General features: G+C 44.4%; 1 protein-coding gene across 1 annotated transcript in view; it reads left to right on the top strand.

The window, feature by feature from the left end:
* Positions 1-14,551, top strand: part of LOC144495738 (sodium-dependent organic anion transporter-like) — a 55,148-nt gene that overhangs the window by 13,612 nt on the left and 26,985 nt on the right. The window contains exon 2 of the mRNA XM_078216160.1: positions 1,498-1,646. Within this exon, the coding sequence (XP_078072286.1) occupies positions 1,498-1,646 (149 nt within the window). The remainder of the gene's footprint in view (positions 1-1,497; positions 1,647-14,551) is intronic.

Below are 14,551 nucleotides of genomic sequence, written 5' to 3'. Positions count from 1 at the left end.
AAAATCATCTGGGTCCCCTCTAATCTCTAACAATCAAACCACCAGGTTTACTGCCAGGCAGACCACAGAACAGATCATATGATCTCTTTTATCTTACTTTAAAGGCAGAGTACCAAAACATAACAGCCTCATTTACCTCATAACTAACACAATGGATGCTTCAGGAAAGGCCACACAGTAGTTGACAAATTTTGCTTCTGAAGGCTCATTAATGAACACAGGAACATTTGGAGCAAGCAGTGTAGGCCATTCGGCCTCTCAATCCTGTTCCACCATTCAATTAGATCATAGCTAAGCTGCCTATGATTCATATCTCTTGATACCTTTACCTACTAAAATCAATCTTGTTATGCTTAGGTGGGTTAGATGACTGAATATCCTATCGTTTTTTGAATTTTTTATTAGAATTTAAGATGTTTAAAATTATCCATTGGGAAATGTAAATTGAGGTGGGAGTTGTCACAAAAAGCTAATTTAATGATTGTTTGCAGGTGCTGTTCATTTGCCTCTGACTGTCAAATCCAGCCTATTATTGTTTTAATGCAACCTGGCTACGTAACACAAGTTTGTTTGCTCATTAGCTTAATGAATAGTCTGATGCTCACTTGTGTGTCAAGCTAGCTCTTTAAATTGATAACATCTCTGTGGGCATGATCAACTTGCTTGTTGGTTATTTACTGCAAAATCCGGCCTTATGTTTGTTAAATCAACATTCTTAAACAGGGATTGAATATCAGCATTTTCCTATTTTAAAAATAAAAAAGGAGATAGTCATCGACTTCAGGAAGCATAGTAGAGGGTATGCCCCTGTCCACATCAATGGGGACGAAGTAGAAATGGTCGAGAGCCTCAAGTTTTTAGGTGTCCAGATCACCAACAACCCGTCCTGGTCCCTCCATACGGACACTATAGCTAAGAAAGCCCACCAATGCCTCTACTTCCTCAGGAGACTAAGGAAATTTGGCATGTCTGCTACAACTCTCACCAACTTCTACAGATGCACCATAGAAAGCATTCTTTCTGGTTGTATTACAGCTTGGCATGGCTCCTGCTCTGCCCAAGACCACAAGAAATTACAAAGGGTCGTGAATGAAGCCCAGTCCATCACTCAAACCAGCCTCATCGTCTACACTTCCCACTGCCTCAGAAAAGCAGCCAGCATAGTTAAGGACGCTATGCATCCTGGACATATTCTCTTTCACCTTCTTCCGTCGGGAAAAAGATGCACAAGTCTGAGATCACATATCAACTGACTCAAAAACAGCTTCTTCCCTGCTGCCATCAGACTTTTGAATGGGACTACCTTGCATTAAGTTGATCTTTCTGTACATCCTAGCTATGACTGTAACACTACATTCTGCACTCTCTCCTTTCCTTCTCTACGTATGGTATGCTTTGTCTGTATAGCGCGCAAGAAACAATACTTTTCACCGTATATTAATACATGTGTTAATAATAAATCAAATCAAATCAAAATAACCACTTTATGCTTTTCAGTGTTTCCATGACTGTCTGCTCCACAATCCTGGCCATTGGCTTCATGCCATTGAGTCTTTATATCTACTCAACGGCCTGGACACAAGATTTGAACAATTCCAACATTGCAACGCACGCAAGGAACATCACAATGCCTTATAAACAGATAGGTGATCAAAATTATATTTATTCACTCTTCATCACATGGAATTATGTTACTCTAATTTATTTATTGCACAATAGTTTTATTTATTGCACAATACTGGGCGGCACGGTGGCACAGTGGTTAGCACTGCTGCTTCACAGCTCCAGGGACCTGGGTTCAATTCCCGGCTTGGGTCACTGTCTGTGTGGAGTTTGCACATTGTCTGCGTGGGTTTCCTCCGGGTGCTCCGGTTTCCTCCCACAGTCCAAAGATGTGTGGCTTAGGTTGATTGGCCGTGCTAAAATTGCCCCTTAGTGTCCTGAGATGCGTAGGTTAGAGGGATTAGTGGGTAAAATATGTAGGGATATGGGTGTAGGGCCTGGGTGGGATTGTGGTCGGCGCAGACGCGATGGGCCAAATGGCCTCTTTCTGTACTGTAGGGATTCTATCATTCTATCATAGTTGTGATAAGAGCAAGAAACAGGAGGCTGGAGACAGGCAACTTACAAAATCGCCGGGGCTTTTAGCGATTCCTCTCTTCAATTGGTTTTGTAAATATCTGGGCCACGTGTTGCTCTGTGCTGGGGGAGTTAAACATCAAAAGTGGAAAGGGAAATAACATAATGTTTGCTCATAATTATACTTTGTATTTTTTAATTCCAATACGAATGTAATTTGTTTTGATTTATTCATTAATTTGTTCTGTTGGATTTAGACAGGATTTGACCAAGACTGTTTGGAAATGAGTCATTGTAAGTCAGTATAAATCATTTAATGTTGTTGGACCAACTCAACGTCATTTTCTGTGCTTTTATTGCTGGTTTGAGACTGCTTTCGGCACCAATAATGTTAGCTAAATGTCTGGGGCAGTGCAGGAAACCACACTATTTCACACTTCTTAAGATCTTTGTGAAGTGGCAGGAAATGTAATGCTCTTTACTTCTAAAAAGCAGTCAGAATCCCAAAGAACAAAGAACAAAGAACAAAGAACAAAGAACAGTACAGCACAGGAAACAGGCCCTTCGGCCCTCCAAGCCTGTGCCGCTCCTTGGTCCAACTAGACCAATCGTTTGTATCCCTCCATTCCCAGGCTGCTCATGTGACTATCCAGGTAAGTCTTAAACGATGTCAGCGTGCCTGCCTCCACCACCCTACTTGGCAGCGCATTCCAGGCCCCCACCACCCTCTGTGTAAAAAACGTCCCTCTGATGTCTGAGTTATACTTCGCCCCTCTCAGCTTGAGCCCGTGACCCCTCGTGATCGTCACCTCCGACCTGGGAAAAAGCTTCCCACTGTTCACCCTATCTATACCCTTCATAATCTTGTATACCTCTATTAGATCTCCCCTCATTCTCCGTCTTTCCAAGGAGAACAACCCCAGTCTACCCAATCTCTCCTCATAGCTAAGACCCTCCATACCAGGCAACATCCTGGTAAACCTTCTCTGCACTCTCTCCAATGCCTCCACGTCCTTCTGGTAGTGCGGCGACCAGAACTGGACGCAGTACTCCAAATGTGGCCTAACCAGCGTTCTATACAGCTGCATCATCAGACTCCAGCTTTTATACTCTATACCCCGTCCTATAAAGGCAAGCATACCATATGCCTTCTTCACCACCTTCTCCACCTGTGTTGCCACCTTCAAGGATTTGTGGACTTGCACACCTAGGTCCCTCTGTGTTTCTATACTCCTGATGACTCTGACATTTATTGTACAACTCCTCCCTACATTATTCCTTCCAAAATGCATCACTTCGCATTTATCCGGATTAAATTCCATCTGCCACCTCTCCGCCCAATTTTCCAGCCTATCTATATCCTGCTGTATTGCCCGACAATGCTCTTCGCTATCCGCAATTCCAGCCATCTTCGTGTCATCCGCAAACTTGCTGATTACACCAGTTACACCTTCTTCCAAATCATTTATATATATCACAAATAGCAGAGGTCCTAGTACAGAGCCCTGCGGAACACCACTGGTCACAGACCTCCAGCCGGAAAAAGACCCTTCGACCACTACCCTCTGTCTCCTATGGCCAAGCCAGTTCTCCACCCATCGAGCCACTTCTCCTTGTATCCCATGAGCCTTAACCTTCTTAACCAACCTGCCATGTGGGACTTTGTCAAATGCCTTACTGAAATCCATATAGACGACATCCACGGCCCTTCCTTCATCAACCGTTTTTGTCACTTCCTCAAAAAACTCCACCAAATTTGTAAGGCACGACCTCCCTCTTACAAAACCATGCTGTCTGTCACTAATGAGATTGTTCCGTTCTAAATGCACATACATCCTGTCTCTAAGAATCCTCTCCAACAACTTCCCTACCACGGACGTCAAGCTCACCGGCCTATAATTTCCTGGGTTATCCCTGCTACCCTTCTTAAACAACGGGACCACATTCGCTATCTTCCAATCCTCAGGGACCTCACCCGTGTCCAAAGAAGCGACAAAGATTTCCGTCAGAGGCCCAGCAATTTCACCTCTCGTCTCCCTGAGCAGTCGAGGATAGATGCCATCAGGCCCTGGGGCTTTGTCAGTTTTAATGTTCCCTAAAAAACCTAACACTTCCTCTCTTGTAATGGAGATTTTCTCTAATGGGCCAACACCTCCCTCCGAGACACTCCCGGTTAACACGCCCCTCTCCTTCGTGAATACCGATGCAAAGTATTCATTTAGGATCTCCCCTATTCCCTTGGGTTCTAAGCATAATTCCCCTCCTTTGTCCCTGAGAGGTCCGATTTTCTCCCTGACAACTCTTTTGTTCCTAACGTATGAATAGAATGCCTTAGGATTCTCCTTAATCCTGCCTGCCAAGAACATCTCGTGACCTCTTTTTGCCCTTCTAACTCCCCGTTTGAGATCTTTCCTACTCTCTCTGTATTCCTCCAGAGCTCCATCTGTTTTTAGTTGCCTGGACTTAACGTACGCCTCCCTTTTCATTTTAATCAGATCCTCAATTTCCCTGGTTATCCACGGCTCTCGAATCCTACCTTTCCTATCTTTCCGTTTTACAGGCACATGCCTATCCTGCAGCCTTATCAATAGTTCCTTAAAAGACTCCCACATGCCAGACGCGGACTTACCCTCGAACATCCTCTCCCAATCAACATCCACCAATTCCTGCCTAATCCGGCTATAGTCAGCCTTCCCCCAATTTAGCACCCTGCCCGTAGGACAGCACTCATCCTTGTCCATTACTATCCTAAAGTTAACAGAGTTGTGGTCACTGTTTGCCACATGTTCCCCTACCGAAACTTTGACGACCTGACCGGGCTCATTTCCCAGAACTAGGTCCAGTATAGCCCCCTCTCTAGTCGGGCTATCTACATACTGTTCCAAAGAACCTTCCAGTACACATTTTACAAATTCCTCCCCGTCCGGTCCCCCAGCTCTAAGCACTTTCCAGTCTGTGCCAGGGAAATTAAAGTCCCCCACTACAACAACCCTATGTTTTCTGCACCTATCCAGAATCTCCTGACATATCCTTTCCTCCAAGTGTTCTTCAGAAATTCAACAAGCTTAAAATAATAGTGTGAAGTTTCTCCTTTTTAGCCATGACTCTCAGTGACATTGCTTAAATGATATGCATTTAGTAGACACTCAACCCGATTGGATTCAGCGTGGAAGAGCCTAACTTATTCATTCAGAAGTATAAATGGGAAGGGGCTGGGGAGGGAGGTACACTGAATAAAATGCAGATTCCATGCTTGGATTTCACCATACGACTGACACCATATTATCTAAAAGCCAATTCCATCCCATCCCAGGGCCTCTGCCATTCATTCTGACCCCACTCTGTCCCTTCATTATTTTGTGTCTATTCATGTACACATTTTGGTTGCCACTCCAGGCCCATTACATCTCTGCTCGACTATATTATACTGTCTCATGCTGTCCCCTTCATCCAGTGATGCCATCTTCAATTTTCTCCTCTTAGGTATCTTGAGCCCCTAAATCACTACCAACCCATCCACCATTCATTTGCCTTCTTTAATGGCCTCAATGGGACACATGAGGTGGGCCTCTTGGAATATGAGCTCCCTGATTGAGGTAATGATTGCCTGTTTCCCACTGGGCACCACAGGGACTGGGGTGCATTATCGACCCCGATAATCACCTTTTGGTTTGACGTTTTAAGTTTCCTTTCGACTTTGCTTTTGGTTCGGGCTGTTCCCCCTTTCTTTTGGGGAGCTGCCCCTTTTACTTTGTCCCTAAGTTAGTTTGAGTTAGTTTATTACGTTGGTACCTTAAAAGAGCTGCATTATTGATCCCTTTAATCACATTTTGATTTGATGTTTTAAGTTTCCTTTCCATTTTGCCCTTTGTTTTGGGCGGCTCCCCTCCTTTTAGGAGCTGCCACTTTTAATTTGTCCCCTCATTAATTTGATTAATTTGGTTAGCCAAAAAGATTGGTAATGATTGGCTGTCCAATCATGAAGCCTCACCTATATATAGGTATATATCGAGGAGTGTCAGGGCTTCTGACACTCTGGGTTCTGACTTGTACTTGAAGCACTTTTAGGTGTGGAGATAAGTTTGTAAATAAAGGGAATCTGGTGAAGGGGCACTGGCCTCTGAAGAGTTATTTCACCTTCCTACTCTCCTCTTGGCAGAGTGGTCACAGATAAGATTGTATTGCAAACAGAATGTAAAAAAAGTTGGGAATTCATTGCAAGTGGGGATTGATGCAGAGGGGAAGGATATGCTGCTTTTTCCCTCCAATACTTGTTATGGTTCATATCTAAATATTTAACTTAATCTACCAGTAAACTAAAGTAGATCAAGTAATGAGTTAAAAGACTAAATTCTGTAAGTTAACTTTGACTAAATACATCGACCAATGAATTAAATAAACTAAACAAAGATATATAAGGATGGCATGTAAGTGCTGTGCCACACCTGCGGCATTTCTTTCTGTTCATATTCTCTCATGGGATGTGGGCAATGTTGGCTAGGCCAGCATTTATTGCTCATCTCTAATTGCCCCGGAGAAAATGGTGGTGAGCTACCTTCTTGAATGGTTGCAGTCTTTGCAGTATAGGTACATACACCATAAGGGCGTTCTGTGTTTTTGACCTAGTAATATAGTTCCAAGTCAGGATGGTGAGTGACATTGAGGGGAACTTGCTCAAGATGGTGGTGTTCCCATGTATCTGCTACTCTTGTTCTTCTAGGTGGCAGAGGTCATAGGTTTGGAAGGTGTTGTTGAAGGAACCTTGGTGATGAACCTTGTAGATGAGACACTCTGCCGTCACTGTGCGTTGATGGTGGAGGGAATGGATGTTTATGGATGGGATGCCAATCAAGTGGGCTGCTTTGTCCTCTGCTGTCATGCTTCTTGAGTTGTTTGAGCTGCATTCATCTGGGCTCATGGAGAATATTCCATCACATTCTTGGCTTGTGCCTTGTAGGTGGTGGACAGCATTTGGGGAGTTACACTCCACAGAATTCCCAGCCTCTGATCTGCTCTTGTCACTGTATAGCTGATCCAGTTCAACTTCTGCTCAATGGTAACCCCCAGGAGGTTGGTAGTGGAGGATTCAGTGATGGTAATGCCATTCCATGTCAAAGGGGAGATTGTTACATTCTCTCTTGTTTTTGATTTGATTTATTATTTTCACATGTATTAGTATACTGTGAAAAGTATTGTTTCTTGTGTGCTATGCAGACAAAGCATACCATACATAGAAAAGGAAAGCAGAGGGTGCAGAATGTAGTGTTACTGTCATAGCTAGGGTGTGAAGAAAGATCAACTTAATATAAGGTAGGTCCATTCAAAAGTCTGATGGCAGCAGGGAAGAAGCTCTTGATTCGGTTGGTATGTGTCCTCAGACTTTTGTATCTTTTTCCCAATGGAATAAGGTGGAAGAGAGTACGTCCAGGGTGTATGGGGTCCTTGATTATGCTGGCTGCTTTTTCGAGGCAGTGGGAAGTATGGACAGAGTCAATGGATGGGAGGCTGGTTTGAGTGATGAACTAAGTTTCGTTCATGACACTTGGTAATTTCTTACAGTCTTGGACAGAGCAGGAGCCATACCAAGCTGTGATATAACCAGAAAGGATGCTTTCTATGGTGCATCTGTAAAGGTTGGTGAGATTGGAGATGATCATTGTCTGTCATTTATGTGGCAGTAATGCTACTGGCCACTTATCAGCCCCAACCTGGATATTGTCCAGGTCTTGCTGTCTAATGGCATGGACTGCTTCAGTAGCTGAGAAGGGGTGAATGGTGCTGAACACTGTGTAATCATCAGCAAACATCACAGCTTCTGACCTTCCAATGGAGGAAGGTCATTTATGAAGCAACTGAAGATAGTTGGGCCTAGGACGCTACCCTGAAGAATTCGTGCAGTCATGTCCCTCATGTAGGAACTTGTGGAGAGTAATACTGCAGATCTGGCTCTCCAGGACTGTAAGTGTCTGTAGCTCAAGAAACTTCAACTCTTAGTTCTTGAACTGAAGTTCCAGGTGCAGATATTGTGCAACAAGGAGGGGAGGAGTTATCTCAACTCTTTGTTCTAGATAGTTGGCACACCTCTTAGGAGGTGGTCAGGGACAGGAGGATGTGGCTGTGAGTCAGGCAGGTAAGCGAAAACCAGGTGCAATGCTGGTGGAATGTAATTATGATCAGGAATAGTGTAGTCAAGCAGATGGATATTGTTTTTTGCAACTGTGACGGGGAGTTGTAAAGGTTGTGGGGGATAACGATTTTGATTCATGGGCACTAGCCCCTGTAGGTGAAAGAGGGATTACTCTGTTGGGCAGGATTCTATTTATAGTTATACAGTCTTTACACTAACGAAGGGGCCAATGATCCAACTGAGCCCATGCCAACACTCCGTAGACTGGTCCAGTAAGTACCATTCTTCAGTTCTATCCCACTGCCTTGCAAAGGTATTCACTTCGTCTCTATAAATTTTCCTTTTGAAATTATTCATTGGGTTTTCTGGGGACAGGTTGAGATGTTGGGGGTGGGGTGGGGTGAGGTGGTGTGGGGGTCTTGTAAAATGCTATGGGAACACGAGGTACAATGTCTATCATCTTCCAGATATCATGCTGTTTTACCAGCGGCAGAGAAGGTGGAGGATGAACCACTCACCAGAGGTCAACTGAGCCACTTAAACGGCCAATTAAGGATTTCTTCCTGCCACTGCTGGCATTTTACCAGTAGCAGGGAGGCCCTTGCGAGTAAAACCTTGGTGGCCTGGGCTGGGGATGGTGGGGCGGAGAGGTGGAGTGGTGGTCATTCTATTTAGACACCCTATGGCCCCTGTGGGCTTCACAGGGGCACTGACAATACCGCCTGTCCTCACTGACCACCGTCCTTGTGATGCCTGTGTGAATGATGTCAACACCCAGACCCCACCTTCCTGGTTGGAAAGGTGGTATCCTTCCATGGCATCTAGGTGCAGTCAAAGCAATGGCCACTGGTCCTCTGTCGATGTGGGCAGCTGTCCTCTAAAAGGACAACAGCTCCGATTATAACCAATTAATTGCCTGACTCCCTTTAAAATATGACTGGGTTCCCACAGATGGCTGAGGCTGGGTCACCCCTGGTTTTTGGATGCGCCCTTGATGCCTGTGCCATGATAATAAAATTTCGACCATCATCTCCCTTTTTACCAAGCTCAGGCAGTGAGTTCCACGTCTTTAAAATCACTGAGTAAAAATGTTGTTTCTCATCTTTCCCCTGTATCTCTGGCCCAAAACAAAGAACAAAGAACAATACAGCACAGGAACAGGCCCTTCGGCCCTCCAAGCCCGCGCCGCTCCCCGGTCCAGGATTGAATCCTGAATCCAGGATCCCCGCCCAATTTTCCAGCCTATCTACATACCAATATCCTATCCACCGAGCTGTCCCTCACAGCTACGATGCTTTGTTCATTACAACCTATTAACTCACCCCCACCCCCCCATTCCAGACCATGTGATCTCCAGGGAGAGGCGAAAACCCAGAGTGAAAAACCCCAGGGCCAATATGGGGAAAAAAAAATCTGGGAAATTTCTCTCCGACCCCCTGAGGCGATCGAAACGAGTCCAGGAGATCACAATGGCCCTGATCGGAAAATGCTTCCCAACCCTAGTCATTTCCACTTCCACGAACACCATATGAATTCCCTGCCCCCGAGACAGGTTCCCAACTATCCGCAGTCTCACTCTGTACTGGCACCAGCAAGATGAGCATAGAATGAAGCCTTGAAACGAGAAACCAGGAACAATTAGCCCGCGCCACTCCCTGGTCCACACTAGACCACTCTTTTGTATCCCTCCATTCCCACTCCGTTCATATAGCTGTCTAGATAAGTCTTAAACGTTCCCAGTGTGTCCGCCTCCACCACCTTGCCCGGCAACACATTCCAGGCCCCCACTACCCTCTGTGTGAAATATGTCCTTCTGATATCTGTGTTAAACCTCCCCCCCTTCACCTTGAACCTATGACCCCTCGTGAACGTCACCACCGACCCGGGGAAAAGCTTCCCACCGTTCACCCTATCTATGCCTTTCATAATTTTATACACCTCTATTAAGTCTCCCCTCATCCTCCGTCTTTCCAAGGAGAACAACCCCAGTTTCCCCAATCTCTCCTCATAACCAAGCCCCTCCATACCAGGCAACATCCTGGTAAACCTCCTCTGTACTCTCTCCAAAGCCTCCACGTCCTTCTGGTAGTGTGGCGACCAGAACTGGACGCAGTATTCCAAATGCGGCCGAACCAACGTTCTATACATCTGCAACATCAGACCCCAACTTTTATACTCTATGCCCCGTCCTATAAAGGCAAGCATGCCATATGCCTTCTTCACCACCTTCTCCACCTGTGACGTCACCTTCAAAGATCTGTGGACTTGCACACCCAGGTCCCTCTGCGTCTCTACACCCTTTATGGTTCTTCCATTTATCGTGTAGCTCCTCCCTACATTATTCCCACCAAAATGCATCACTTCGCATTTATCAGGATTGAACTCCATCTGCCATTTCCTTGCCCAAATTTCCAGCCTACCTATATCCTTCTGTAGCCTCTGACAATGTTCCTCACTATCTGCAAGTCCTGCCAGTTTTGTGTCGTCCGCAAACTTGAAACTGTATCTCTGCATCCTTGTACCATCACCTATTAGGAACAGCTTTCATTTGTCCATCTTATCTGCACTTGTTACGATCTTGTAGACCTCTAGTTAATCTCCCCTCAAACCTCCTCTGCTCCAAGGAGAACAACCAAAGCATGTCCAACCTAACCTTGTAGCTAAAATCTCTCACCTTGGGAATCAATCTGTTAAATCTCTTCTGTACTTTCTCAAGGACCCTCACATTCTTCATGGAGTACAGTGACCAGAACTGGTGCAATAGCCTGATTGTAGTCAAAGAACAAAGAAAATTACAGCACAGGAACAGGCCCTTCGGCCCTCCAAGCCTGCACCGACCATGTTGCCCGACGGAACTAAAACCCCAATCCTTCCGGGGACCATATTCCTCTATTCCCATCCTATTCATGTATTTGTCCAGATGCCCCTTAAAACTCACTATCGTATCTGCTTCCACTATCTCCCCCGGCAGCGAGTTCCAGATACCCACCACTCTCTATGTAAAAAAACTTGCCTCGTACATCACCTTTAAACCTTGCCCCTTGCACCTTAAACCTATGCCCCCTAGTAATTGACTCTTCCACCCTGGGAAAAAGCTTCTGACTATCCACTCTGTCCATACCTCTCATAATCGTCTATCAGGTCGCCCCTTAACCTCTGTCGTTCCAGTGAAAACAAACCAAGTTTCTCCAACCTCTCCTCATAGCTAATGTCCTCCATACCAGGCAACATCCTGGTAAATCTTTTCTGTACCCTCTCCAAAGCCTCTACATCTTTCTGGTGGTGTGGCAACCAGAATTGAACACTATATTCCAAGTGCGGCCTAACTAAGGTTCTATAAAGCTGCAACATGACTTGCCAATTTTTAAACTCAATACCCATGCTGATGAAAGCAAGCATGCTGTATGCCTACTTGACTACCTTCTCCACCTGTATTGCCACTTTCAGTGACCTGTGTACCTGTACACCCAGATCCCTCTGCCTATCAATACTCTAAAGGGTCCTGCCATTTACTGTATATTTCCTGTCTGTATTAGACCTTCCAAAAGGCATTACCTCACATTTGACCGGATTAAACTCCATCTGCCATCTCTCCGCCCAAGTCTCCAACCGATCTATATCCTGCTGTATCCTCTGATGGTCCTCATTGCTATCCGTAAATCCACCAACCTTTGTGTCGTCTGCAAACTTACTAGTCAATCCAGTTACATTTTCCTCCAAATCATTAATATATATTACAAACAGAATCATTAATGTATATTACAAACAGTCTAAGTAGAGGTTTATAGAAGTTCAACATAACCTTCCTGCTTTTGTACTCATTACCCCTATTTCTGAAGCCCCAAATCCCAAATGCGTTGCTAACTATTTTGAAATGTCCTGCCACCTTCAAAGACATATGCAATATGCAAATCTCCAAGTCTGTATTTCCCAACACTCTCTTTAGAACTGTGCCAGTAAATCTATGTTGTCTCTCTCTATCCCTTCCACCAAAATGCATTACTTCACACTTCTCTATATGAAATTAGATCTGTCTCACATCTGCCCGCTCTGGTATCATTTTCGCTGTTGGCCACGTTTGCAAGTTTGGTGACAAGACTTTCAAATCTTACTCTGTATTCCAATATCCAAATCATATGTAGAAAAAATGACCTTCATAGCACTGAACGTTGGGGAACACCACTGTCTACCATCCTCCAGCTGGAAAAAAACCATTTACCATGACTGGCTGTTTCTGTTCGTAAACCAGTTAAACCACATTGACACTGACCCTCCTATTTCATAAGCCTGAATTTTGTTAACCAGCTTTTTATGTGCTACTTTGTCAAATGCTTTCTGAAAACCCCAATAACAATAACATTAGTTGTTTTCCCTACACCAACATTTCCTGTTACTTTATCATAAAATTTGATTACATTAATCAAGCGCAATTTGCTTTTTATAAATGTGCTGGCTGTCCTTAATTCAAATCTCTGACATGTGCCTGTTTAAATTCTCCCCCGATCACTGTTTCTAAATCCTTACCCACCACTGGTATTAAACTCACTGGCTTGTAATTATGGAAATGTCCTTGCACCCTTTCCTGAATGCGGGTATCAGATTTGTCACTCTCTAGATCTCTTGGCATCTTTCTAGTATCTAGGGAAAATTGGGTGATTATGGAAAGTCCTTCCATATCTCCATACGCACTTCCTTGAGCAACCTGGGACATGCCATTAGGACTGGACGACTTATTGATTCGAAGCACAGCCAGCCTTTCCAGGACATCCTTCCTATCAATTTTCACGCTATTCCATTACCTCCACCATCTCTGCTTCTACCAATATTTTGTCAGCATCCTCTCCCTTAGTAAACACTGATACAAAGTACTCATTAAGTATTCTAGCCTTGCCCTGCATCTTACAGCATATATCACCCTCTTTATTCATAATAGGCCATACCCACCACTTACTCTTTATTTGCTATTTATTTGCTGGTAGAATACTTTAGGGTTACCTCTTACATGAACTACCAGCCCATTCTCATATTTTCTCTTTGCAAATCTTACTTTCCTTTTCATACCCCCTCTTATTGTATTTGGCCTGGTTCTCAACTGAAGAATACACCCAACATGCATCATACACCAGCTTATTTTGTTTTATTATATTTTTTCATCTTCCTCATCATCCACTGAGCCCTGGCTTTGCCCTGCCATTCGCCCTTCTTGGAATGTACCCAACCTGTGCCTGAAACATCTCCTCCTCAAAGAATACCATTGTTCTGTTACGGATTTCCTTTCAGTCTTTGGTTCCAATTTACCCTGGCTAGAACTCCCTCTTGTCCCACTGAAGATAGTCTTCTTCCAATTTAGCCATAATAGACCATAATAGAAACATGTTTGTGTGCCGACCGAGGTTGGAATGAAAATTTCCAGGGCACTCGATATTTCAAAATGGAAAAGGAGGAATAGCACGGATAATTAAGGCTGACATGAAGATAGGACTGAAGAGGAATCATAGAATACCTAGAGTGCAGAAGGGGGCCATTCAGCCCATTGGGCCTGCACCAACAACAATCCCACCCTATCCCCATAACCCCATTTATTTATCCTACTAATCCCCCTGGCACTAAGGGTCAATTTAGCATGACCAATCAATCTAACCCATACATCTTTGAACCCTAATCTTGGATCAAAAGAGTAGGAAGCAGTGTAGTGGGTGAAGATAAGAAATAACTAGGGTCAGGGAATATGGAAAGTGTAATCATCAAGGAATAACAAATTGTAACAGTGGTAATTCAATAATCGTGGTGGACTTCAATCTTCATATAGACTGAACAAGGTAAAGGTAAAGTCACCATAGTCCTAGAGGACCATAGGCTGTGAGTGGTGGTGATTTAACTTGAGAATCACCACACCTCAGGCGAGGGGCAAGGATGAGTAGATGGGCCTTCATGAATAACCTCAGCCGGTGCGGGAATTGAACCTGGGCTTTTGGTGTCGCTCTGCATCACAAACCAGCTGTCCAGCCAACAGAGCTCTGTATGGATTTTCTCTTCAGATAATCATCTAATTCGCTTTTGATTGAATCTGCCCCCACCACACTCAGGCAGTGCAATCTGTGTGTAAACATTTTTCCTCATGTCACCATTGCTTATTTTGCCAATCACCTTAAATTAATCTCCTCCGGTTCTGGATCCTTCCACCAGTGAGAACAGTTTCGCTTTATCTGTTGTGTACAGATCCCTCGTGAACAACTTGATCAAATTTGTTTTCCATTCTGTTAATGGGACATTGGGCATCGCTGGCAAGGCCAACATGTGTTTCCCATCTCTAACTGCCCTTGAACTAAATGGCTTTGAGGCTAT

Source organism: Mustelus asterias, chromosome 1 (assembly GCF_964213995.1).
Source record: "Mustelus asterias chromosome 1, sMusAst1.hap1.1, whole genome shotgun sequence".
NCBI classification, from domain to species: domain Eukaryota; kingdom Metazoa; phylum Chordata; class Chondrichthyes; order Carcharhiniformes; family Triakidae; genus Mustelus; species Mustelus asterias.
This window is presented reverse-complemented; position numbering and strand designations above follow the sequence as displayed.